The sequence below is a fragment of the Xenopus laevis genome, chromosome 7L, assembly GCF_017654675.1.
Source record: "Xenopus laevis strain J_2021 chromosome 7L, Xenopus_laevis_v10.1, whole genome shotgun sequence".
NCBI classification, from domain to species: domain Eukaryota; kingdom Metazoa; phylum Chordata; class Amphibia; order Anura; family Pipidae; genus Xenopus; species Xenopus laevis.
Window position 1 is genome coordinate 18,425,450 of NC_054383.1, and position 24,269 is coordinate 18,449,718.

General features: G+C 40.9%; 1 protein-coding gene across 2 annotated transcripts in view; it reads right to left on the reverse strand.

Annotated features, from left to right (window-relative positions):
• The window catches only part of LOC108696116 (receptor-type tyrosine-protein phosphatase epsilon), a 133,566-nt gene that overhangs the window by 18,925 nt on the left and 90,372 nt on the right, over window positions 1-24,269 (reverse strand). The window contains exons 3-9 of one of the 2 annotated variants that reach the window (XM_041568645.1): window positions 18,981-19,092; window positions 15,029-15,096; window positions 6,635-6,771; window positions 5,202-5,292; window positions 3,690-3,766; window positions 3,558-3,594; window positions 52-149 (exon numbers count right to left, since the gene is read on the reverse strand). In XM_041568645.1, coding sequence (XP_041424579.1) covers window positions 52-149; window positions 3,558-3,594; window positions 3,690-3,766; window positions 5,202-5,292; window positions 6,635-6,771; window positions 15,029-15,096; window positions 18,981-19,092 — 620 coding nt within the window. Of the gene's footprint in view, window positions 1-51; window positions 150-3,557; window positions 3,595-3,689; window positions 3,767-5,201; window positions 5,293-6,634; window positions 6,772-15,028; window positions 15,103-18,980; window positions 19,093-24,269 lie in introns of both variants that reach the window. The other variant, XM_018225170.2, reaches the window with a different exon arrangement.

Sequence of the window (24,269 nt, forward strand, 5' to 3'; positions counted from 1 at the left end):
GCATATACATATCACACCAGAGATTTCATACTATTAATATATATGTTTTACCTCCTTCCTTTCTTTCAGGTTAGTAAGCATGACTATAGTGGCAGATTTCTGCTCCCAGATCATCCTCCAGAAATCATTAAGAGTATCTTGCTTGGGGCCTGCATGGAGAGAAACACATTAACATTATCGTTGATGTTACCAGAACCAGGAACTAGTATTCTAGGCACTTCTTAGGTATAAATTCACTAAAGGGCAAATTGTCACCAGCGAACGTTTCGCCACACTTCACGCCACTTTGCCAGGCGAAAATTTGTTACTTCTATGCTAATTCATTAAAATGCGAAGTTGTGTCCGAACGCTGGCAACTTTTCACTTGTGTTACTTCGGCAGTGTGAGCATTTTGAATCAAAATGTTGCTATCGATCGCTTCTGCCTAGTGAAACTTTATTAGATCCGCTTACGCCAATTTGAATAGGGCGGGTACATAAAAGTCGTAAGGACGTCTTAATTAGAGATGTTGGTGCAAATACTTGTAGTGGCCACTTTTTATTACAAATGTCCTGAATAAAGACAAAATAGATCATATAATGCCGTAGACATGAGCCCATCCTAAAATGAATGTTCCAGGCCCCTCAAATGTCTGGGGAAAAATGTTAACCCAAAACAAGTTTCAAATATTGTCTGCCCCTCGTCTTTGCCTTAGGCATAGAGACGGGACAGACAATTACTTTCATTTTCCATTCAGCACTTCCTAGATGTCACTGCTCTCCCCACATTCCCCAGTTCTCTTCACCATTTAATTGTATAACCAGTGCATGGGGATGGACATCAGGTCCCCCATTCTGGTGCACAAACAAGATTCTGAGATGATACAAGGCTTGTCTTAATAACAGTGTCCACAAAATGGCTCCTGCCTGCTTGTTATAATTATGAAATCCCAGACTGAAGGAAACATGATTCAAATAATTTATATAGCGTAATTAAAGTTCATTTAGCTTGACTAATGTGATAAAATAGGATTTTGAATAATTTCTTGCGTATAGGGTCCCCTTTAATAGTTAGGATTTTTGCAGGCAAGCCCAGCAGTCGCCAGAGTTTTTTTACAACCTTATTACATTTCCGGCAGACAGGATATGATGTCACTGACATAAGATTGAGGAGGATGTAGCTTCATTTTAGCAGTTCGCCTGGACTGAGGTGGCAAAGTCAACTATGGCGAAAGAGGTAACATTCAGTAAAATTTGCACTTTAGTGGATTTGCGGAGTAACGGCCGTTCGCCAGAGAGAAAAGTTGCCTGGTGATAGAGTTCGAACGAATGCTAGTGATGGTCCCATTCGCCAGCGAATTGTCATCTGCGCCTGTTAGTAAACTGGCGATGTCTCTGCAGGTAGTACATTGGCTGATCTGTTCTTTTACTACTTTATTTGATCGGAATGGTAAGACTTTGATCTGAATGGTTAGTGGAGGGTCGGGAGATGGGAAAGTCCAATCGTACGTTGATTCGTACGATCGGATCTTTGCGTCTATGGCCAGCTGTAGTGTTCCTCTGTGCAAGCAATGACAAGACTTGACTCGCCGCATGAATTGCCCTTATTTATAGGCCCAAGGCAATGTACCTGCTCAAGGCAACTTGCACCCCCTACGCTGTGCCTCATGCTTGTATCCACCCATACGAACAGTAAATGAGCCCTATAGGCTTCTTGTTCTTCCATAAGATTTGCTCGTTAATGCAGACAGCTCATGTAGAACATAGAGTAAAGCAGTTGCTGAGCACTGAAGTTCGCCAGGTTCCATTAATACGGAACTGTAGGAAAGCAATTAAAAACCCACTGATGCATTAAGCAAATGAGCCATACGGGGGATATAAAGATTTAATTACTACAGATAACAATGCAGGCAGCAGACAGGTTGACCACAGGCCAAACCTGAATATTCAGGATTATAATGAATGTCATTTAGCTTTTATCTTTGACTCCAGGCAACAGAAGCCCCCCCCCCCACCATTGAGTGCTGGTTCTTGTCATTACCCCTGGCACTAACCCTTACAGACATTTCTACTATTTGTGGGTCATTTCCTAACTTGGACCCATAATGTATAACCTGTGCCAGGAATATTGGAAACACTGCACCAAAATCCACCACTACACCTACAGCATATAGAGGTGAATAATGTATAGCTTCATATAAAGATGGCCATACACGGGTTGTGAATTCGACCACTAATTTGTACTAGCATCAGTGCCGTATTCTGCAGAAGAACACTGCGACCTGGGGGTGGGGGCCCAGACTTGCTTTCCAACCAAACTGCACCTGTCCTCCTGCCTGCACTTATTCAATCTGGCTGTATTCTCCCTCCATACCTGGGTGATGTCAATGTATGGGTAGAGGTGCATGATAAGGCGAGAGGTCCCTAAAAAATTTGGGGGGAGGGGGGCTGGCTGAGTGGACATACGCCACTCTATCTAGCACGTGTTCTGATTTTAAGGGGGTGACATGGCAGGTCTATCCACTGTGATGCAAGTGTATGGGACTTAATATTGACTTGCTTAGGTACTAGGTTTACTTGGAAGTTACTAAACTTGCTTGGGGGGTACTACACTTGCTTAGGGATACTAGATTTGCTTGAAAAGTACAAACGACTGTTTAGGGACACTAGGTTTGCTTGAAAGGTACAGTTCTTGCTTTGGGGGACTAGGTTTGCTTGGAAGGTACGAAATTTACTCTGGGGTACTAGGTATACTTGGAAGGTACAAAACATGCTTGGAAGTTACTAAACTTGCTTGGGGGGTACTACATCTGCTTAGGGGTACTAGGTACTTGTGGGTAATAGGTTGCTTGGAAGGTACAAGACTTACTTGGGGTACTAGGTTTGCTTGGAAAGTACATGAGTAACTTGGGGGTACTAAGCTTGTTTGGAAGGTATTACACTTGCTTGAAAGCTACTACACTTGCTTGGGGGTACTAAGCTTGCTTGCAAGGTACTACACTTGCTTGGACGGTACTACACTTTCTTGGGGGGGGACAATGCTTGCTTGGAAGGTACTAAACTTGCTAAGAAGGTACTACACTTGCTTGGGGGAACTAGGCTTGCTTGGAAGGCACTACGCTTGCCTGGAAGCACCAGGTCAGCTTGGAAGGTACTACACTTTCTTGGGGGGACAATGCTTGCTTGGAAGGTACTACACTTGCATGGAAGCACTAGGTCAGCTTGGAAGGTGCAAAACTTGCTTGGGGGCACTAGTCTTGCTTGGAGGCACTAGGTCTGCTTGGAAGGTACAATACGTGCCTGGGGTAGTAAGCTTGCTTGGAAGGTACTACACTTGCTTAGAAGGTACTACACTTGCTTGGGGGCACTAGTCTTGCTTGGAAGCACTAGGTCTGCTTGGAAGGTACAATACGTGCCTGGGGTAGTAAGCTTGCTTGGAAGATACTACATTTGCTTCTGGGTACTAGACTTGCATGGGGGGACTATAGTGCAAGAAATAACAGAGGAACAGTTTCTTTCAGGTTTAATTATAACTAATGAAAGAACAATGACAATATCACATACCGACAAATTAATTACCTTGGGCTGCTATGAATTTATTCCTTTCTTTATAACCCTGGAAAGAAAAATGAAAAGAAACGTGAGAGGTGGGGAATAAAAACAACATGGAATAATGATTATCCTATAGAAATATGATCATTTATCTCTTACATCTATGTAGGAGGCATTAATGTAGTCAGAACAAGGAATGCCATCAGCTGGTAGCAAAATAACTCTGGACTGATCATCTGAAAGACCAAAATGACTTTTTGTAGATTATAAATTAAACAAACAAATATTAAAATGTTTTAAATAAAACGCAACATTTTGGCTTTTATCATGTAGAATGCCAACACTTTCAGAATCTCCCACCCGCATCCTATTTGTACATATTGCCCAAGTAGGCAGTTTGCTGTGGTGCTTTGTTTTACCATCTGTACACTGCCTTTAGGGAGGTTGGGAAGATCATTATGGGTTTTACTTTTACTGCATTTTAAGCAGCATTCATGTTTTTAGGGACCATAAATATACGCATTTTTCATAACTGCTAAAAGGAGAATACAGAGTGTTGTATGCATCTCTTTCTCTCCTTGGTAACTGCCTGTGTTTAGAAAAAACAGCCATTCAAGATCAATTGAAAGAAACATACAATTATATCTCCCAGATTAGCTATTTCAGCAGGATCCTCTAGGGAGAGATGAATCAGTAAAAACAACTCCTGGAAATTAATTCTTTTAATATGAGAATTAATGAATGCGGAAAGTATACTGTATAGTAATTGCAGTGGTTGAAAGAGTTTTTCAGTTCAAGCTCCTGTTGAAGGTTCAGCATTTGATCAGAGCCCCCATGAAGGTCCAACTTATGCTCAGGGCTGCCCCTTAGCTCATGAAATGGATATAGATATAGGACAATATTTATGTATCAATCATTCAGCCAAGAATATCTTGGAAAGAAAATATAAATTCACCCCAAATTGTCCCCTAACTGACTTTCAAACTGGGCTTTTAGGTTTATCTAGGAGAACAGATTCTCTCTATCAAATATTGATGTATCAGTCATTCAGCCAAGAATATCTGGAAAAGAAAACCACAAATTCACCCTAAATTGTCCCCTAACTGACCTTGAAGCTGCGTTTTTAGGTTTAGCTAGGAGAGCAAATTCTCTCCATCATGTTTTGATGTATCAGTCATTCAGCCACGAATACCTGGGAAATGAAATACAAAATCTCACCCTAACTGGCCTTCAGGATGAGCCTCACCTGTCACTGCTCTAAACCTCCCCATGGGAGTCTGCCCAGAGTTTGGAACAGGCTGTTGTGGTTTAGGGGTGCATCTGTACAGATACCTGGACAAGTTTATCAAGTAAAAGGCCTAATATGACCTGGTTTTACATTAGGGAATTGGGGCGGTATTTGAAAGCATCTGACAAACTTTATGACAAACTCCAGGATCTAGGATAGTCCTGGAGCTCTGAGAGATTGGGCTGACGTTGGAGATAGAGGGAAGGAAAGGGACCACCATAACTGTGTAAAAGTTGAAAATACTCCACTATACCAATATTAATGCAGACTATATTTTCCCCTCTTGGGCAAGATGGTGATGTGCAGTATCCCCTTATATATTTCTCTACCGGTACCAAGATAAAGTTGTTCTATATAAAGCCCAGAAAGGCAAAGAAACTTACAAGGCAGAATGTTGGGGTATCTGTTTTTCTCTTTATTTTCTTCTTTATTGGCTGCTTCATGGGTTCCATGTAAATTACCAGGCTGCAAAGACTGTTGGGAACAAAAAAATGGTTTTCTACGTGTCCACAAAACAGCCAGAAGCTTTCTACAATCTTTATAGTTATGCTGATTATAGTCCCTACTGATGACCCGAAAACTCACTGGACTTTTCTGAGCCACTTGCAAAGGATGCTAGGAGCTTTTCTTTCTGCATTTAAACGTGTGACCTCTCTGTTGCTTATAGGAAAACTATAACCCCCCAACAATGTAGGTCTCTATAAAAATATAGTGCATAAAACTGCTCATATGTAAAATCCTGCTTTATGTAAATAAACCAATTCCATAATAATATACTTTTTTAGTAGTATATGCCACTGGGTAATCATAAATAGAAAATTCCCATTTTAAAAATGAATGGCCGCCCCCTGGGATCCTACAATTCACCGTGCACACAAACAAACCATACATGTTAGGTCACATGAGCCAATTAACAGACAGAGTTGTGTCTTTTGCTTCCACACTTCTTCCTGTTACAGTTAGAGTTGAAGTATTTCTGGTCAGGTGATCTCTAAAGCAGCACACAGACCATCATAAAATAGTGGTTCAAGGCAAGAGATGTAAAAGGGCAATACATGTTACCAAACATGTTAGGTCACATGAGCCAATTAACAGACAGAGTTGTGTCTTTTGCTTCCACACTTCTTCCTGTTACAGTTAGAGATGCAGTATTTCTGGTCAGGTGATCTCTGAGGCAGCACACAGACCATCATGAAATGGTGGTTCTTGGTGAGAGATGTAAAAGGGCAATATTTACTTAAATATATATTCCAGTTTGGCAAGATTCTTTAATATGCCACTTATATGATATAAACTATCTGTTGCTTAAGTATTCATTTTGGAGGTAAAGTTTTCCTTTAAAGGGGCGCAATGTGAATAAAATTTGATGGCTCCTGCAATGGACACGCTGATGTATGGAACAATGACAACTGCTGCAGCACTGTAACTTCTCCTTATCACAGAGCAGCTTCCTTCCTGGATGAAAACCATATAGTGGTCAGCCAAAATTACAACTTTTACTAAAAAAAATTATGAAAAATCCTAATAAATATATACCATATACTGTGCCTATTTTCATTGCCTCTATCATTTTAATTAAAAAAGTAAGTTAACCCTAGTGTTGCTGACTTTCTCAGAGAGAGAGAGAGAGAGAGCCAAAAGCCTGTTATAAGCAGTCTTCAATTGCAAATACCTCAGCAACCACTAAAACTAGAGAACCAATGTAAAAACTGCTCAGGAAAGCACGTTTTTAGGTTCAGATCCCCTTTAATCAGAAATTCTTATTTTCATCATGTCAGTATCACTCTCTCTCCTGCTTGCAGCCCCTGCCACTTACATTATATTCCTCTCGGAAGAGTTTGCCGTCATCCGCCGATCTTATCCTAAACTCTTCCTCCAGGTTTTCCACCGGAATGGGGAAGTACTTCTTATAGACCGTGGGTGAGCTGCTCAGCAACATCACTGTTTGTTGTTCTGTTGATAGATGATGGAACATATGTCATTTGTCTTTGCCGATGATAATGAACTTACAGACAAAACAAACAAACCTGCCCATGAACGGCCCAGAAATATATTCAAAATATAACAACCCTGAGCAATTGTTTCTTATAGTGACAGTATTAAGTGTTGGGCAACTAGGGGTTATCACATGACTGCATAAGCCCCAACATGCCAGGTCACTCCCCATTGTAGTCATTTTGGATACGTTTGCAAAGAAACATGATTAAGATAAGTATTGTTACTTTTTTCTTTTTGCGGTTGATTGATCAGAGGTTCTAAACGGTTGCAGATATTGTCCTGGCTGGAATCAAACCCAGGAGCCCAGTGTTGACAAGCTAAGCACTATCCAACCAGACTGCCTCGTTTCTATGAATATATATATATATATATTCAAGTATAGGAGAAGGAAGAGGAACTATCAATTCACTTGATAAAGGGTATTGAACCCGAAACATGTTGTGTTTACCACTGCCTGGAATAAAACGTTGTTTGCAGTAATACTGCTGGAGTTCCTCTTCCTTCTCTTCCTTCTCCTATACATGGATCATTTGAAGCAGTTGCAGCACAGTGCAACTATTAAGGAATTGGACGCAAACCATTTGGAAAAGCTGTGCTAACCACCATCCCCCTCTTCTATTTGGAATATATATATATATATATATATATATATATATATATATATATATATATATATATATATATATATATTGCCTGCTTATATAAAAAGGAAGAGTGTATTTCGTGGAGTTCGTAGTTTTCTAGCTACAGTTCCCCTTCAGAGAGCCCAGCCATTTCTCAGGCAGCTCAGAGTGAAAGCATGAACAGGAAGGAGTGCTTGTGGTTCCGTGTTTTAGGGGATATCCATGCACCAGCTTCTAGTCTGTATAGCGGTAGCACCCTTTGGTTTCTTATAAATGGATAAAGCTACTACTATATCAGTTTTACCAAACATTGGTTGTGTATCAATGCACTTTGTTGGAATTTCTATGGGGCCACAACTCCTCCAGGGCAATTTTACCCTATTTAAAAATCTGGTTTATGTTCCCTTCATCCTCCTAAAGATGTAGTCTAAGTTTTTTTTTATTTTACTATCCTGTAGAAATGTATAAAGCAGTGGCATTTTATATTTCCCTCTACATCAGAGTCGGACTGGGAGATGCTGCCCCAGCCAGCGCAGGATTTCTTTTCCGGGCGCCCCTAGGCCACGTGGTCCGACCAGACGGCCGCGCGGTCCTAGCGCCCGCCTTCCCAGCGCGCCGGCGAAAAAACACCGGCACAGCTGGTGTAGTTGAACGGGGACGCGAACGTCCCCATAATGCGGCTGGGCGGCATGCCGCCCCTATTTTTTGCTGCCCTAGGCCCGGGCCTATGCGCCCTTGCCGCAAATCCGGGCCTGGCCCCAGCGGCCCCTGCCGTCCCCTCGCTCACCCCTCTTGCACACACCTAGGTGTATATTTATCAAAGAGTGAAATTAGAGCTCGCCACAGTCCTCAAGAGTGAGATTCCGCCACTCTCCATTCATTTCTATGGATTTTTAAAAGAGTATTTATCAATGGATGAAAGTGAAATTTCACCCTTTGATAAATATGCCATTCAAAATGCCATAGAAATGAATAGAGAGTGGCGGAATTTCACTCTAACGGACTGTGATCTCTAACTTCACTCTTTGATAAATATACCCCCTAGACTTCACCATGATAGGGGAGGAAAGACAGCAAGCAAGAATACTTACAGAGATTGGGTCCGTTTTTTTTCTTCCCTGCCCAGTCCGACCTGCTCTGCATCGAGAAATATCTAACACTTTAGAAGTGTCAGCTGTACAGATGAGAATAAAGAGCAGCAGTTCCCAAAATGCACAGCTGGTCCTCTCTGAGGAAGGGGGTCTCAACCAGTGACCGTGGGTGTCAGCCTGAAGGACAGCTATGGTAAGATCTGGGGATATACTCCTATTTGTTCTTCTAAATACAACTCATCAAGTCCATGTTGAAGCTCAGTTAGGGTGGAATTTTGTATGAAAACTAGATATTTTTGAAGCAACAGCTGATATACCAATATTTTCCCTATGCCTGTAACCTTGTTATGAGCTAAGGGGGCCTTGACCAAAGGTTTGACTTCAAAGAAGCCTTGAACAGAAAAGGTCCAACAACCACTGGAACAGACCAGCCACCAGAAGATGTCACTTCCAAAATATTACTATATACCTATTTAAATGAAATCCAAGCTTGTATTAAAGGGGTGGTTCACCTTCAAATTAACTTTTAAAATTTTATAAAATGGCCATTTCTAAACAATTTTTCAACTGGTCTTCATTATTTATTTTTTTATATTATTGTAATTATTTGTCTTCTTCTTCTGACTCTCTCCAGCTTTCAAATGGTGGTCACTGACTCCATCTCAAAAACTAATGCTCCGTAAGGCTAAAAATATATTGTTATTGTTTATTACTCCTCTTTCTATTCAGGCCTCTCCTATTCATATTCCAGTCTCTTATTCAAATCAATTCTTGGTTACTAGGTTCATTCGTACCCTAACAACCAGATTGCTCAAATTGCAAACTGGAGAGCTGCTGAATAAAAACCCAAATAGCTCAAAAACCACAAATATTAAGAAATGAAAACCAATTGCAAATTGTCTCAGAATATCACTCTCTACAATCATACTATACGTTGATTAAAATGTGAACGATCCCTTTAAGCTCATGTAATACATAGGGACATCACTGATGTGATCTCTCACGGAGAATCCATTTGACTGGGAAACACAAATGAATGGGGCATGGATTCAAGTGGAATCTAGGAGAGAAAATACTGGCATGAGCCTAAAGCTGGCCATGCATGAGCCCATAAAATATTCACACATAGCCCCTCCAGACAGAGTTGGCAGCATATAGAAGAATCATGGCTTTCAGCAGAACACCCAATGGGCCCCAGGCTTCATGACTCCTGCCGACCAGGCCTGCTCCCAGTCTGAACCATCTCCCGGCCGGACCTGATCCCAGAGCTAAACTAAGGAGGAAGGAAAAATGTGTCACCAATGGGAGCAGTGTGAGGTTGGGTGCCAGGAGGAGGGCCACTTAGTTCACACAGTGAGCCCTCAGACCAGCACTCCCAGTAGGGTTGCCACATTTGTGTGGCTCATGATCCAGGCAGGGGGCAGGGCCATGACATCACAAGGGTGGGTAAGAGACGTTGGAGGCGGGGTGTGCTACATCACACGGGTGGGGCTATGACGTGGCAGTCAGCAATTGGCTGATATACATGTCTATCAGGGTAGATCCTGCCTGGTTTTCCTTATTTGGAAAGCCGAACAGACTGTCTTGACCCGGGCAGCCCTTCTGAAAACCGGACTGTCCGAGTCAAATCCAGACAGGTGGCAACCCTAACTCCCAGTGAGCTCCATACGCCCCAGTTCAACCCTGAATGGAAACCAAAGAAGCTGTAGGGATTACATGAGGAGCAGACTGCATGGGCTAAAAAAGTCACTGGTGATGTGAAAGTCAGGAAGCAATGTGGAGTCTCTGAGAAGCTACATTTTCTGTGATTACTTAATGAATGAGGAACTGGAGGAAAGTCACGCAGAGGGCCAGTTCCAGAGAAGAGCTGCAATACTAGAAAATTCCTACAGACACTTGAGAAAAGACTTTAAGCAACAGGTCCTAGAACGGTCATGGGTTGAGATGGTAAAGTTATAAGTATCGGGTCTGATTTACTAACTGCAGGACAAGGTAGAAAATGATCTAAAGCAACTGTACTGTTGCCTGATATAACATTAGGGTTGCCACCTTTTTTTCTGTGAAACTGGGCAGGGGGGCGGGCCGTTGATGTAGGGGGCCGGGCGGGTGACGTCGGGGGGCAGAGCGAGCGATGGGGGCAAGGCAGTTGATGTTAAGGGCGGGACTGATGACGTGTCGATCAGCAATTGGCTGATCTCCATGTAATTCACTTCAATGTCTTGTCCGGATTTCTTAATTTGGAAATCCGGACAGGAACTTTTCACCCAGACAGGTACATCACCTCTTTATTGCCCAGTTCACCTCCAGGAAGAACCTTCAGACAGCACTCAGCCTCCTTTTCTCCTTGCTGCAGCCATCCTTTCAGGGTCAGACTGGGCCGACAGTACACTGAGGTTGGGCTGGGGGGCTAAATGGTTTGTGGCTGCGGCCATGGCGGGGGGCCCTGGGGATAACATCTAGAGCGACAAGTGTGGGGGCTCATGAAGCACCAAAAAAATACCAAACAGACTTTTTTGTGATTTATTTCCGAAGCTGGAAATAGCACATAGCAGTCAATGGCAGACGTCTTCTGAACCATTTGAAGTTGTTAAAAAGGCTCGATCAATTCGAGAGATTCAAAAACTCGATCAATTCGAGTTTTTCACCCCGACTACGCTGATTCGAGTTTTTTTACACTGGAGTTTTTTCTTAAATTAGAAACCATTCCAGTTGTGAGTACATTCCAGGTCTAAAAAAGCTCACGTAGCTCTAAAATTCGACCTTTGATAAATAACCCCCTAAATGTGGGAAAGAGAAGAGCGTGTGCGCATCGCAGTGGGGTACGTGGGTGAGGATTTCCTGTGCTGACAAACACTGATGTTTATTAGATTCACACATTGTAGAAACACTTTTAAGATCTTTAAAAGGGTAAGCTCACCTAAATGTGTTCTTTTGTACATATGTTAGCGTAGATACGTTTTGCTATGAAACTCTGCAATTGGTCTTTATTTACTTTGTGTCGTTCATCACAATCTACCCGTCTTCATTGTCAGCCTGAAAGAACACAGGTGTATTCTTATCCGGCGCTTAAAAACATTTGAATGCACCCATGCCACCTATAGCTTTAATTTAAGCAGCATGAAAACACTAAAATGACAGTAAAACCTGACAGTCACCACTAGCGACAGGCAGTTTAAATTAAACCAAAAATGGAGGGCATAGCCAGTTTTGGGAGAAACGACACCAAGTCTGCAATATTTAATAATGCCATATTCAAGACCTCATATACACACACAAATACTAGCGTGGCATGAAGGACACTATTTGGATGTTAGGGTAAGTTAACCTTTAAATTAACTTATAACATGCGCTATATATTTAATGGTTTTTTAATGAGGTGCTGCCATTCTGCCTTTAAGTATGTTACAGATGAATCTATTCTAAGCAAAGTTTCAATAAGTCTTTATTATTGTTTTGCATGGGTATGGAATTACTAGCCTTCCTATTGTGCCTCTTCCCAGCATGCAACTGAAAACACTGCTGTCAGGACGGCTAATAACAACATAAAAATGGCCACTGGACCTCTCCCATTGACTTATACATGAACTCGGCAGGTTTTAGGTGGCAAAGAGTTGAATTCGAGTTTTTAAAGGGCCAGAGTATGATAAATCTCGAAATTCGAATTAGAACTCAAATCGAATTTGGATAATTCACAATTCGGATTTAAGAGTTTGGAGAAAATTTTGGGCAGATTTATTAAGGGTCGAATTGAAAATTCGAATTCGAATTTTCAATTCGACCCTTAATAAATCTGCCCCCTAATGTCAATAATTGTTTCTGTTGTGACAGTTGGAAGCAGAGTTTGCTTTAAAGGAGAAGGAAAAGGAAAGAAGTGTGCATGTATGGGACCTGGGGTTTTATGGATAATGGATCTTTCTGTAATTAGGATCTTCATACCATAAGTCTACAAAATATCATGTAAACATTAAATAAAACCAATAGGCTGGCTTTGCCTTTAATAATGACTAATTATATCATAGTTTGGATCAAGTACAAGCTCCTGTTTTATTATTATCAAGGAAAAGGAAATCATTATTGTTATGTGACAAGGGCTTCCAGTTGAAAAACCCTGCCACGACCTGCACCGTGATTTCCCCACATACGAGTGTATTGCACAAACAGAAGTCTAAGATGAGCCAACACTATAATATAAATAGCATTCACTCTAAGTACATCATACGTGGGGTTTTTCCAAAATGTCTTAAGCCCTGACTATCAATAGTACATAGGAGCAAGCAGGAACGCCCAGCCGCACTGAGAAACAAGTGATAAGAAATGCAGCGTTAAACGCAGGGCTGTCCATGTGCAGCACAGTGATAGGGAATAATGTGACGATGGAACGAAGGCAGCAGCACCCGTCTCTGGCACAGTGGGTGCTAAAACATTATCATACTGAGAACATGAAATCCATCAGAGGGTGATTTGGAGCTACATTTTCTACACAGATTCATTTCATTCTCCCGGTGCCAAGTATAACACCCCTGAACACATGGCAGAATTAATGCAGTGCCAATATTACCCTTAATAACCCCAGGACACATAGTAGGACAAATAGAGAGCCAATTACATCAATAATAACACCAGAACACATGGCAGGATAAATGCATGGCCAGTTCAATGAATAATGCCCCCCACTATGGCAGGTCTTACGTTATACCCAAGTAAAACCCCTGCATGCAACGGACCCCAAACCCACCCACTTGTCTACTCTGCTGGACTAAACCTTCCCACATGCACACTTGTATGCGACTTACGCACGGGGTAAAAAAAAAAGCGGCAGAAATTCGCCAGAGACTTGCTTCACAGCCATCAGCAGGCGAAAATTCACCCAGACAACTCTAATTTACTAAAATCATCATCATGATTTATTTATATATAGCTGACAAGATACGCAGTGCTTAAAATGCAAAGTTGCGCCCAGGGTGCCGAACGCTGGTGAATTTTCGCTATTGTTACTTCGGCAATCAAAGCGAAGATGCACTAGAATTCAATTATGCCTAGCGCAACTTCGTTAGAGGTCTTCGCTCAGGCTAATTTGCATCCGGCAGGAAATTATAAAGTTGAATGGACGTATATGTTGTGGTAAATACATTACATTACACAAGTCCAGGGAACCTTAATAAAGAAAATAGAGTTGTTATAATGCCCTACACATGAGCCCACTGTATAGTTTATGTTCCATATGTTATAAAATGTAGGGGGGAACCGGGTTACCCAAAAGGACTTTTGCTGGCTATCATTCTGAAAAAAAGGAAAAGGCGCCAGCATTTTTTGGGACTTTTTTCACTAAAAATATGATGTAAGTAACAGAAGATTGAGGAAGTCCTATGCACTCCAATGCACTTCACCTGGTCTGAGCTGGTGAAGGCAAGTCTGGTAAAAGAGGTAATGTTCAGTAAAATCCACATCTTAGTGAATTTGCGGAGTAACGTCCATTCGCCTGGCGATAGAGTGTGAATGACCGCTAGCGTCTGTCTCTTTCGCTAGCGAAGTTACGCCTGCGCCCGTTGGTAAATCGGCGAAGTGCCAGAAAGTGGTAACGCTGGCGAATCATCGCCAGCGTTAGTCACTTCACCCTTTAGTAAATCTGCCCCCAAATCTCCTGGACTTACAGATGGGCTGAAACTAGTGGGAAGCAGGCAGAAGGGGTACATGCCCAGTGTTCCCTACTGGCAAATGACTCTTCTGACTACCCCTAGTTCTGGTCCAGATGCCCCCTATAATATACACATTACACATTGTAGGAAAATAAAGGATCAGTGTCCCCCATAATAACCCCACAATAGATGGTAGGATAAATACAGCAACAAATTTACTGGTAGAAGGAGCTTTACAGGTATCGGATCCGTTATCTGTAAACCTATTACCCAGAAGTCTCCGAATTACAGGAAGGCCATCTCCCATCGACTCCATTTCAATAAAATAATTACAATTTTTAAAAATGATTTCCTTTTCCTCTGTAACAATAAAACAACAGTATAATACTTCCGTCCTGTGTGTAGTAGGAAATTCATGGTATTGGTCTGGGGATCCTTTACCCCACAAGCCTTCAATGAAATCAGCCAATAAACTCAGTATCAAATCATATGCAGGTATGGGATCTGTTATCCAGAAACCCGTTATCCAGAAATTAGAGAAACTCTCTCTCCCATAGAATCCATTATAATCAAATAATCCACATTTTTTAAATTAAATTTCCCTTTTCTCTGTAATAATAAAACAGTCGCTTGTACTTGATCCCAACTAAGATATAATTAATCCTTGTTGGAAGCAGAACCTATTGGGGTTATTTAATGTTTACATGGTTTTCTAATAGACTTTAGGTAAAGATCCGTTATACGGACAACCCCGTGTCCTGAGCATTCTGGATAACAGGTCCCATGCCTGTATATGTATATTATATTCTAATACTGTAACAGAAAGGTTTGAGAGTAATAAAAGTCAGAATACTGTATATACCTTGTTCCTCTAGGATTCCATTGGGCATCTTCTTGTCACCGGTGTTGACATCTGCCTTTCTGTGTTTTCTGGACCTTACAAAAAACAAAGTGCGATCTTTTATGGACGATCTGATGGGTTTGAATTTTTCCATCTGACTCAGGCACGGCATGTGAACACAGGAAGCCTTCTAGCTGCTAGTGACCACTTCAGTTCCTTTTATACCGCTGTAAAGCAGCTACTTCGCTACTTCCACCCTGAGCAATGTGTCACACAACCCACAGACTCATTTTCCTCTTACATCGTGATTAGCTGAAACTCACTGCAACAACCTAATGGTTCTGCTGCGGCGGTGGATGATGAGGCAAGGGATCCTGTAGGCACTACTATACTTAATAACCATGTCTGAAGTCATACAGGAGCAATTTATATATTAACGGTGAAACTAAACCCTGACTGTCAGTTTCAGGCCACAAGGCTGCTGTGTTGACAGTCGGGTAAAGCAGCTCTTTACAGGCAAAGTTACACCGGCGAGATCTACTTATTAAAGGTTTGTTTTAGCTTTAAAGGAGAACTAAAGCCTAACTAAAGAAGTAGCTAGAAATGTTGTACATTATGTTTTGGGCAACCCAAGGCAACCACAGCCCTTTAGCAGTAAAGATCTGTGTCTCCAAAGATGCCCCAGTAGCTCCCCATCTTCTTTTCTGCTGATTGACTGCACATGCACTGTGCTGCTGTCACATTTTGAGCTATTGTTTATGTACGACTAGGGAATAGTCGATTCGATTCGAATTTGAAAAAAACTTCAAAATTCGAATATCGAAATGTACTGTCTCTTTAAAACTTCAACTTCGACCATTAGCCATCTAAAACCTGCCGAAGTGCTGTTTTAGCCTATGGGGGACCTCCTAGAACCTATTTGGAGTTAATTGGTGGACTTTGAGAAATCAAAGTTTTTTGGGGGGGGGAACTTTGAATCGAATTCGTTTGAATGCACTATTCCTTCTATTCGAATACGGCCAAATACGGACCACTTCGACCCAAAAAAACCTTCGACTTCACTTTGGTTGGTCTTTTTGAATTTCGAAGTATTTTCAATTCGATATTCGACCATTGATAAATATGCCCCATAGAATAGAAATGTCACAATATAAGGCTGATTAATACAGATAATTACTACATGGCAGCACAGAAACCAGTGCAATTAGCATCAGAATTTAATAATCAGCCCTGTCGCATCAGCTTATATTACAGACCAACCTCATTTTCTGCTGGATAATTAGTGACGAGCCCTAAGCTTAGCTTCTCAACAGCTGCTCAGAGCCCACTGAGCATGTGAGTGTCACAGACACTTTCCAAGATGGTGACCCCCTGTGACAAGTTTGAAGTCCTGGATCATTGCTGCTATTGATAAGCTGAAACTTTAGGCTGGTGCAATAAGTTCAGTATATAAAATATGCGATTTTTAGCCATATTAATTTTTTGGGTTTAGTTCTCCTTTAAAGGGGTTGTTTACCTTTAAATGAACTTTTAGTATGATGTAGAGTGATATTAATTTGCACTTGGTTTCCATTTTTTATTATTTGTTATTTAGCTTTTTATTCAGCAGCTCTCCAGTTTGCACTTTCAGCAATTTGGTTGCTAGGGTCCAAATTATCCTAGTAACCATGCATGGATTTGAATAAGAGACTGGAATATGAATAGGAGAGGCCTGAATAGAAAGATGAATAATAAAAAGCAGCAATAACAATAAATGTGTAGACTTAAAGAGCATTTGTTTTTAGAAGGGGTCATTTGAAAGAGTCAGAAGAAGAAGGCAAATAAAAAAAAAGAAATAATGGAGGCCAATTCAAAAGTTGCTTAGAATTAGCCATTCTATAACATACTAAAAGGAAACTTAAAGGTGAACCACCCCTTTAAGTTAACTTTTACTTTGTCCTTCTTTTGACTCTTTCCAGCTTTCAAATAGTGGTCACTGACCCCATCTAAAAAAAACAAATATTCTGTAAGGCTACAAATTTATTATTATTATTATTGCTAATTTTTTATTACTCGTCGTTCTAATCAGGCCCTATTCATATTGCAGTCTCTTATTTAAATCAATGCAGGGTTGCTAGGGTCATTTGGACACTAGCAACTGGATTGTTGAAACTGCAAACTGAAGAGCGACTGAATAAAAAGACAAATAGCCTAAAAACCACAAATGATAAAAAATGAAAACCGATGGCAAATTGGCTCAGAATATCACTCGCTACATCATACTAAAAGTTAACTTAAAGGTGAGCAACACCTTTAAGAAACAGGGCCTTCCTTGCTGATGTCTTCAGTTGATAACCCTGAGCAGATGATGTAGATCTTTTTAATAAACTCTGAGGATGAGCAAAACACGTTACTGCTCCTTTAAGACATACAAGAAAGAAAGAAAGGGCAAGTGTCACAATGGAGGTTTGATAAACATGAAAGTGACGTTCAAAGACAAAAGTTCTAGAACACAGTCAGCAATTTACAGGCACTGGGGAGGGGGGGTCTGGTGTAGTTAGAATAATGAAAGCAAGGATCTGATTGGCTCAGAGGCATCGCTGTAACAGGGCCTATTTTCACTACAAACCCCCAATGAGTTAATAATGAGAACAGGAGATTTTAGACTAGAGTTAAGTCAATATTTCAACTGAGACCTTAAGGATTATTTTGGGTTCACACAATTAATGGTTTTAAAGTTATGTGCAATATAACATTTTTCTGTCCCTTTCTGCACTGCTGGTTCTGTCTCTTGAAACAATGTAGCAACAGTTAGCCTTTCATCCCATTTTTTAAAAAAATTTACAAATACTAAATAGAAATGTAAAACCGCTTAATGTGTTTTTTTTAATATTAATTTAAATTGGAAAGTTGCTCAGAATTAACATTTCTTTTATTAGAGAATAAAAGGACCAGTAACCGCCAAAAAATTTCTTAAAAAAATTCGTTAGTATGCAACGTAAAAAAGACACCAACACATATTAGACAATATTAGTCTTTATTACGAAATAACTTACCAAAACTCTGCTTGCGCTCCTCTTCAGAAAAGGCAATCGGCGATCCATCGTGCTCCATTTCTCCTCCCTGCCTTCCTTATAGGAGATAGCCAGGAAGGAGAAATCGAGTGTCGCACGACGGATCGTCGCCCTGTCGCCGTTTCTGAAGAGGAGTGCAAGCGGAGTTTCGGTAGACTTATCGATTTTACGGGGGACTGTAATAAAAGTCGGAAACGGAAAAACTATTCGCAATGCGAAAAGTTATGCCTTTGTGCGAACAAACTTTGCTTTGCGCGAATTTAATATAGCTTTTGCGAACCCGGAAACTGTTTAGCGGCCACTTCCGGCAGTGGAAGACCGTTGGCGAATTTTATAGTTTTATAGTAAATGTAATAAAACTTATTACTGAAAAAGTCGTTATGTTTGCTCCAAACGATTATGACACCTTCAAGCTCTTCTTAAGAGTGCGCAATTAAAATTTGTGATGCACAATTAAAATTCGCAATGCAATAACAGTTTAAGGAACAATATTACATTGCGAGATGTGGATTTTTAGTCTTATTGGTGCAAATTGTTTTTCTCTATGCGACTTTCATTACATTCCCCCCTTAAAGTTTAATATGTGTTGGCGTCTTTTTTTCGTAGCATACTAACAAGTTTTTTTTAGAACATTTTTGCTGTTACTGGTCCTTTAAGGCAGAGGAGCTGTCATGTTGCTTAAGCGGAGGCATTCTTTAATGCTAACAACAGCACCCCCTAGCTGTCATTCATTGGATATTCCGTTGCCTGCTGAGGATGTACTTGCCCAAGGAAGCAATATGGCCGCTCTTGCTGCTATATTCTGTATAAATGGATATATAGTCTGAGAACTGAGTAAGTGCTACCTTCAAAAAAACAGAAAGCCAACTTGTAACTATTTTTCTTTTATTAGGCTTAATAACAAACAGCGGGGCTATTACCTTAACAGGTATCCGGCCAGCAGAATTAGGACAAAACAGACAAGGAGCGGCACCAGCACTGATGTTAGCAGCGAGCGAGTCTCGTCGTCAGCATTGTTAGGCGGAGTCGTACCTGGGAAGATGAAAAGAGAGAGTGGCGTTATATGATTTACTTATATAGGTATGGGATCTGTTATCCGGAAACCCATGATCCAGGAAGCTCCGAATTACGGAATGCCCGTGTCCCATAGACTCCAGATTTTTTAAAATGATTTCCAGTAGCTTGTACTTGATCCCAACTAAGATATAATTAATCCTTATTGGAAGAAAAAAACAGCCTATTGGGTTTATTTAATGTTTACATGATTTTCTAGTAGAATGAAGATCAAAATTACAGAAAGATCCATTATCCAGAAAACCCCAGGTCCCAAGCATTCTGGATAACAGGTCCCATACCTGTAATACAATCATAATATGTCCACACGTGATAGAGTAACAGTAACATTATATCATATTAAAGGGGTTGTTCATAGTGATATGCGAATAAATTCGCCTGGCACGAATTTGCAGTGAATTTCCATGTTTCACCGCCAGGGAATACATTTGCGAATCTCCAGCGAAAATTCGCCGGCGTCAATTCCCGATTTTTCCGTGAAACCGTTCGAATTGCTCGATTTTGTAGTGAAAATATTTGAATTGCTCAATTTTTTAGTAAAAAAGTTCGAATTGCTTGATTTTAGTGAAAACGTTTGAATTGCTCAATTGTTCCGTTAAAACATTCAAATTGCTCGATTTTATAGTTAAACATTCAAATTGCTTGATTTTATCGGAAAAACGTTCGAATTTCAAGATTTTTTCAAGAGAAATTCGCCCATCACTAGTTGTTCACCTTTGAATTAACTTTTAGTATGATGTAGAGAGGGATATTCTGAGACAATTTGTATTTGGTTTTCATTTTTTATTATTTGTGGTTTTTTGATTTATTTAGCTTTTTATTCAGCAGCTCTCCAGTTTGCAATTTTGGCAATCTGGTTGCTAGGGTTCAAATTACCCTAGCATCCATGCATTGATTTGAATAAGAGACTGGAATATGAATAGGAAAGGGCCTGAATAGAAAGAGGAGTAATAAAAAGTAGCAATAACAATACATTTGTAGCCTTACAGAAAATTTGTTTTTAGGTGGAGTCAGTGACCCCCATTTAAAAGCGGGAAAGAGTAAGAAGAAGAAGGCAAATAATTAAAAAACTATATAAAAGAAATAATGAAGAACAATTAAAACTTTTTATTTGTAATTGGTCACTTAACATGCATCTTAACATACCTTTAATCAAATGGCTGTTTCAATACTACTTCCATAGTCAGTTCAGTCAAAATAGTGATACTGCTGGTTACTGGTACGTATATGGGTCAGGCACATTACTTAAAGGGGACCTGTCGCCTTAAGAAATAATTCCAAATTCTATTTTATGATGTTAGTCAAGCAAAATCAATTTCACTTGCACTATAAAAATGCTTTAAATCTTGTTTTTTTTTTTAGTCTTGTAATTCACAATCACAACAAGCAGGCAGCAGCCATTTTGTTGACACTGTTATTAAGGCAAGTTTTGCATCATGCCTAAATCTTGTTTATGTGCCAGAATGGGGCACCTGATGCCCATTTCCATGCATTCGCTACACAGTTAGAGGAGGGAGGGGCAATGTGGGGAGAGCAGTGACATCTAGGAAGTGCAGAATGGAAAGTGAAAGTAATTTTCTGCCCCACCTCCATGCCTAAGGCATAGAAGCGGGGCAGGCAGTATATGATTGACAGCGGAGACTTTTAAACAAGTTTATAACAGGTAAAATAATTTGGATTTCAGGCTTAATTTGAAAAGGACTTTTATTATAAAGCTTTTTATGTGTAGGTGACAGGTCCCCTTTAAAAGAGAACAAAAGCTGAGGAGGCATTTTATTGCCAATAGATTAGCTGCAATAGTGCAAGCTAGAATGCTATATTTATTCTGTAGAATGCTTTACCATACCTGAGTAAAAAGCTCTAGAAGCTTGGTGTGACATCACTTCCTGCCTGAGCCTCTCCCTGCTCACTTATAGCTCTGGGCTCAGATTACAGCAGGGAAAGGGGGGAGGAGCAAACTGAGCATGCTCAAGCCCTAGCCCTTAAGGTTTATGATGAAAACAGGAAGTCTGATACAGAAGCCCATGTGTACACAATAGAAGGAAAGAAATGCTGTCTTTCTTCTGACAGAGGACTCAGAGCAGCATTACTTGTATTTTTATATTTCTGATAAAGCTTACTTAGTTTTAACCTTTCATTCTCCTTTAAGGTTCCTTTCAGGATAAAATACCAGTCTTCCTATATAATGAGCATATTTCTCTATTAATAACATTCTCAACATATATAATTTTTACTGGCCAGGGCAGTAAAATACAGGCCAGCTACAACCAGGATTCTGCACAGACCAAGAACCATGTTTAGTAATGCAAATGACACAGTGCCGGTGCAGACTCTAACAGCTTTTAAGAGGTTAAACTGTTTGATATTTTTTTTATATTTCTCTAAATAACAATATAATGTGACACACAAGCAATCTCAGTGGTAACTTGATCACTGGTCCAAGACACCAGCAAACTTCTTCAAGATTGGACTGACTTTTGTAAATCCAATATTCGGGGATGTAATAGAGATCTTATGGAGCTTCATCGTTATGTGATCTCAATAGAAGGGAAAAAAAATAAAAACTCTGACTTTTCCAGAGCTTTGAATTCCCTCTAAACATAACGATTATGCTGCTCCATTAGAAAGACAAATGAGGTATCTGAGCTATGGATGACAATGTAATAGAGCTGCCGTACACTCCGGTGTAATTGCCGGTTATTGTGCCTGCACAGGAATTATTAGATGCACATTAGGCACAGTCGGGTGGATTCACTGCTGCTGCTGCTGGAGGGGGAAGGTTTTAAAAGCCACTGCCCCCTATACAAAGTGTGTTATGAATGCTGTAATTATAAATTTAGCACCAAACAGGCAGGAATTCACCCAAATAAGGATCAGCTCTCTATCTAGCACTATCATCAGCCCCGGCACAAACCACAAAATGGGAATTAATATTAATCTTTTAATCAAGTGCAACAAACACTACCAACCATCCGGCTCAGTTGCAGCACCGGGTTCTAAGTTTGATTCTTACTATAGTAGTGTAGTCCGAATGAACACAGGCACAGCCAGGCAGAACAAAATGCAACCAATGGGCTCATGGGGCTCATTTACATGGAAACCCCCATTGAGGACATGCAAATTTAAAGGGATTGTTCACCTTTGAGATAACTTTGAGTATGATGCAGAGAGTGATTTTATGGGACAATTTGCCATTGGTTTTCATTTTTTATTATTTGTGGCTTTTCAGTTATTTAACTTGTTATTCAGCAGCTCTTCGGTTTGCAATTCAGCAATCTGGTTGCTAGGGTCCAAATTGCCATAGCAACCATGCATTGATTTGAATAAGAGACTGGAATATGAATAGGAGAGGCCCAGTGTCGGACTGGCTCACCAGGATAGCAGGAAAAGTCCCGGTGGGCCCAGGTGTCAGTGGGCCCTCATGCTGCTAGACATTTGGCCTATTTCAGGGTCAGTACTTGTTTCTATGAGAACAAAGTGGCTAAATAGATGGAATAATAGATTATAGTTTTTAAAGAAAAGAGACTAAGAGAATAGGACCCTTTGTCTAAGATTAATTAGCGGGCCTCTCTCTGGTCAAAGGTTTGTAGGTGGGCCCCTGGTGTCCCAGTCCGATACTGGAGAGGCCTGAAAAGAAAGATGAGTAATAAAAAGTAGCAATAACAATACATGTGTAGTCTTACAGAGCATTTGTTTTTAGATGGGGTCAGTGACCCCCATCTGAAAGCTGGAAAGAGTCAGAAGAAGAAGGCAAATAATTCAAAAACTATAAAAAAAAATGATGACCAACTGAAAAGTTGCTTAGAACTGGCCATTCTATAACATACTAAAAGTTAACTTAAAGGAGAGACAATCCCCTTATTAAATGAAAACCCTACCCCTTACCCCACATAGACCCCCCTCCCTCCTCCCCCCCAGCCTAGTTGCTACCCCGGGCAAATGCCCCTAACTTATTACTTACCCCACGGCGCAGATTCAGGGATCAGAGTTCAGGGCAGCCATCTTCCGGGTCTTTGTGTCTTCTTCCAGGGCTTTGGCAATATCCGTTCATTTCAGCGCATTCGCAGTTGTCGCAAACCAGGAAATTGTACTCCGCCGGTCTCATTCTCAGATTACTGTAGACCCGGAAGATGGCTGCCGTGAACTGCGATTCCTGAATCTGCACAGAGAGATAAGTAAAAAGTTAGGGGCATTTGCCTGGGGTAGCAGCTAGGCTGGGGGAGGGGGTCTATTTGGGGTGGAGGAGTAGGGTTTTTTTTAATAAGGGGTTTGTTTCTCCTTTAAAGGTGAACCAACCCTTAATTGAAGGTACTTGTGTCAAAAGATGCTCCTAGAACTGTGCCAATTGGTGCCGCTCACTCGCATGGGCGCAGAAGTCATTTTGATACCAAAAGCTGAAAGTGACGAAAACCAAGCACCATTTATTTTCAGCAGAACCCCGTCCAAGTGCAAACACAATTGCACACACTTTCATGCACTGGCTGCAAATGTGTCAGGCACAAAGCCCCCCCCCGCAACTGCTATTAGACTCAAAATATGGGGGAAAAGGCTGCGTTGTGGGTAAAAAAAAAACATGGCGGAATTGGACTTTGCACATTACACGTTTACATTGCCAGGTAATTAGAAATATCAGCCCTAGTTTGTGATTTACTCGCTAGACCAATGAAATACCGACCAGATGGCAACCCTAGCGGCTGCAGAAATTTTAAGAAGAAGTAAAGCCATTTTAAATGAATGAGGTTCCCTGCAGGGTCACAGCAACCAGACACCCAAGAAGGTCCCGGCTCCCCCATACCTGGCCAGAAAAGACAGAGCTACATAATAAGTTTCTCGTGGGCAGGGAAGGAAATATCTGGGTCTCAGTGGTGCTTACTCCTTGAATGTGGCCCTAAGATTTCTGACGGTGTTCCTGTGTATCTTCAAATAAGGGACTAGTTCATTGTCAGTGAGATTTTCTCCACAGACACCGAATGTCTGACTAAACTATCGTTCCCTGTCGAGAGGTTCCTGAGAGGACTAGCAGCTTATCCAGCGGAGTTCACGGTCCCAACTCCATCCCCTGCTTTCTCTCATTACCCCACTCTCCAGACTTAATTTATAGCTGCTGTCACACGCTGTATATGCATTAGAAGGAG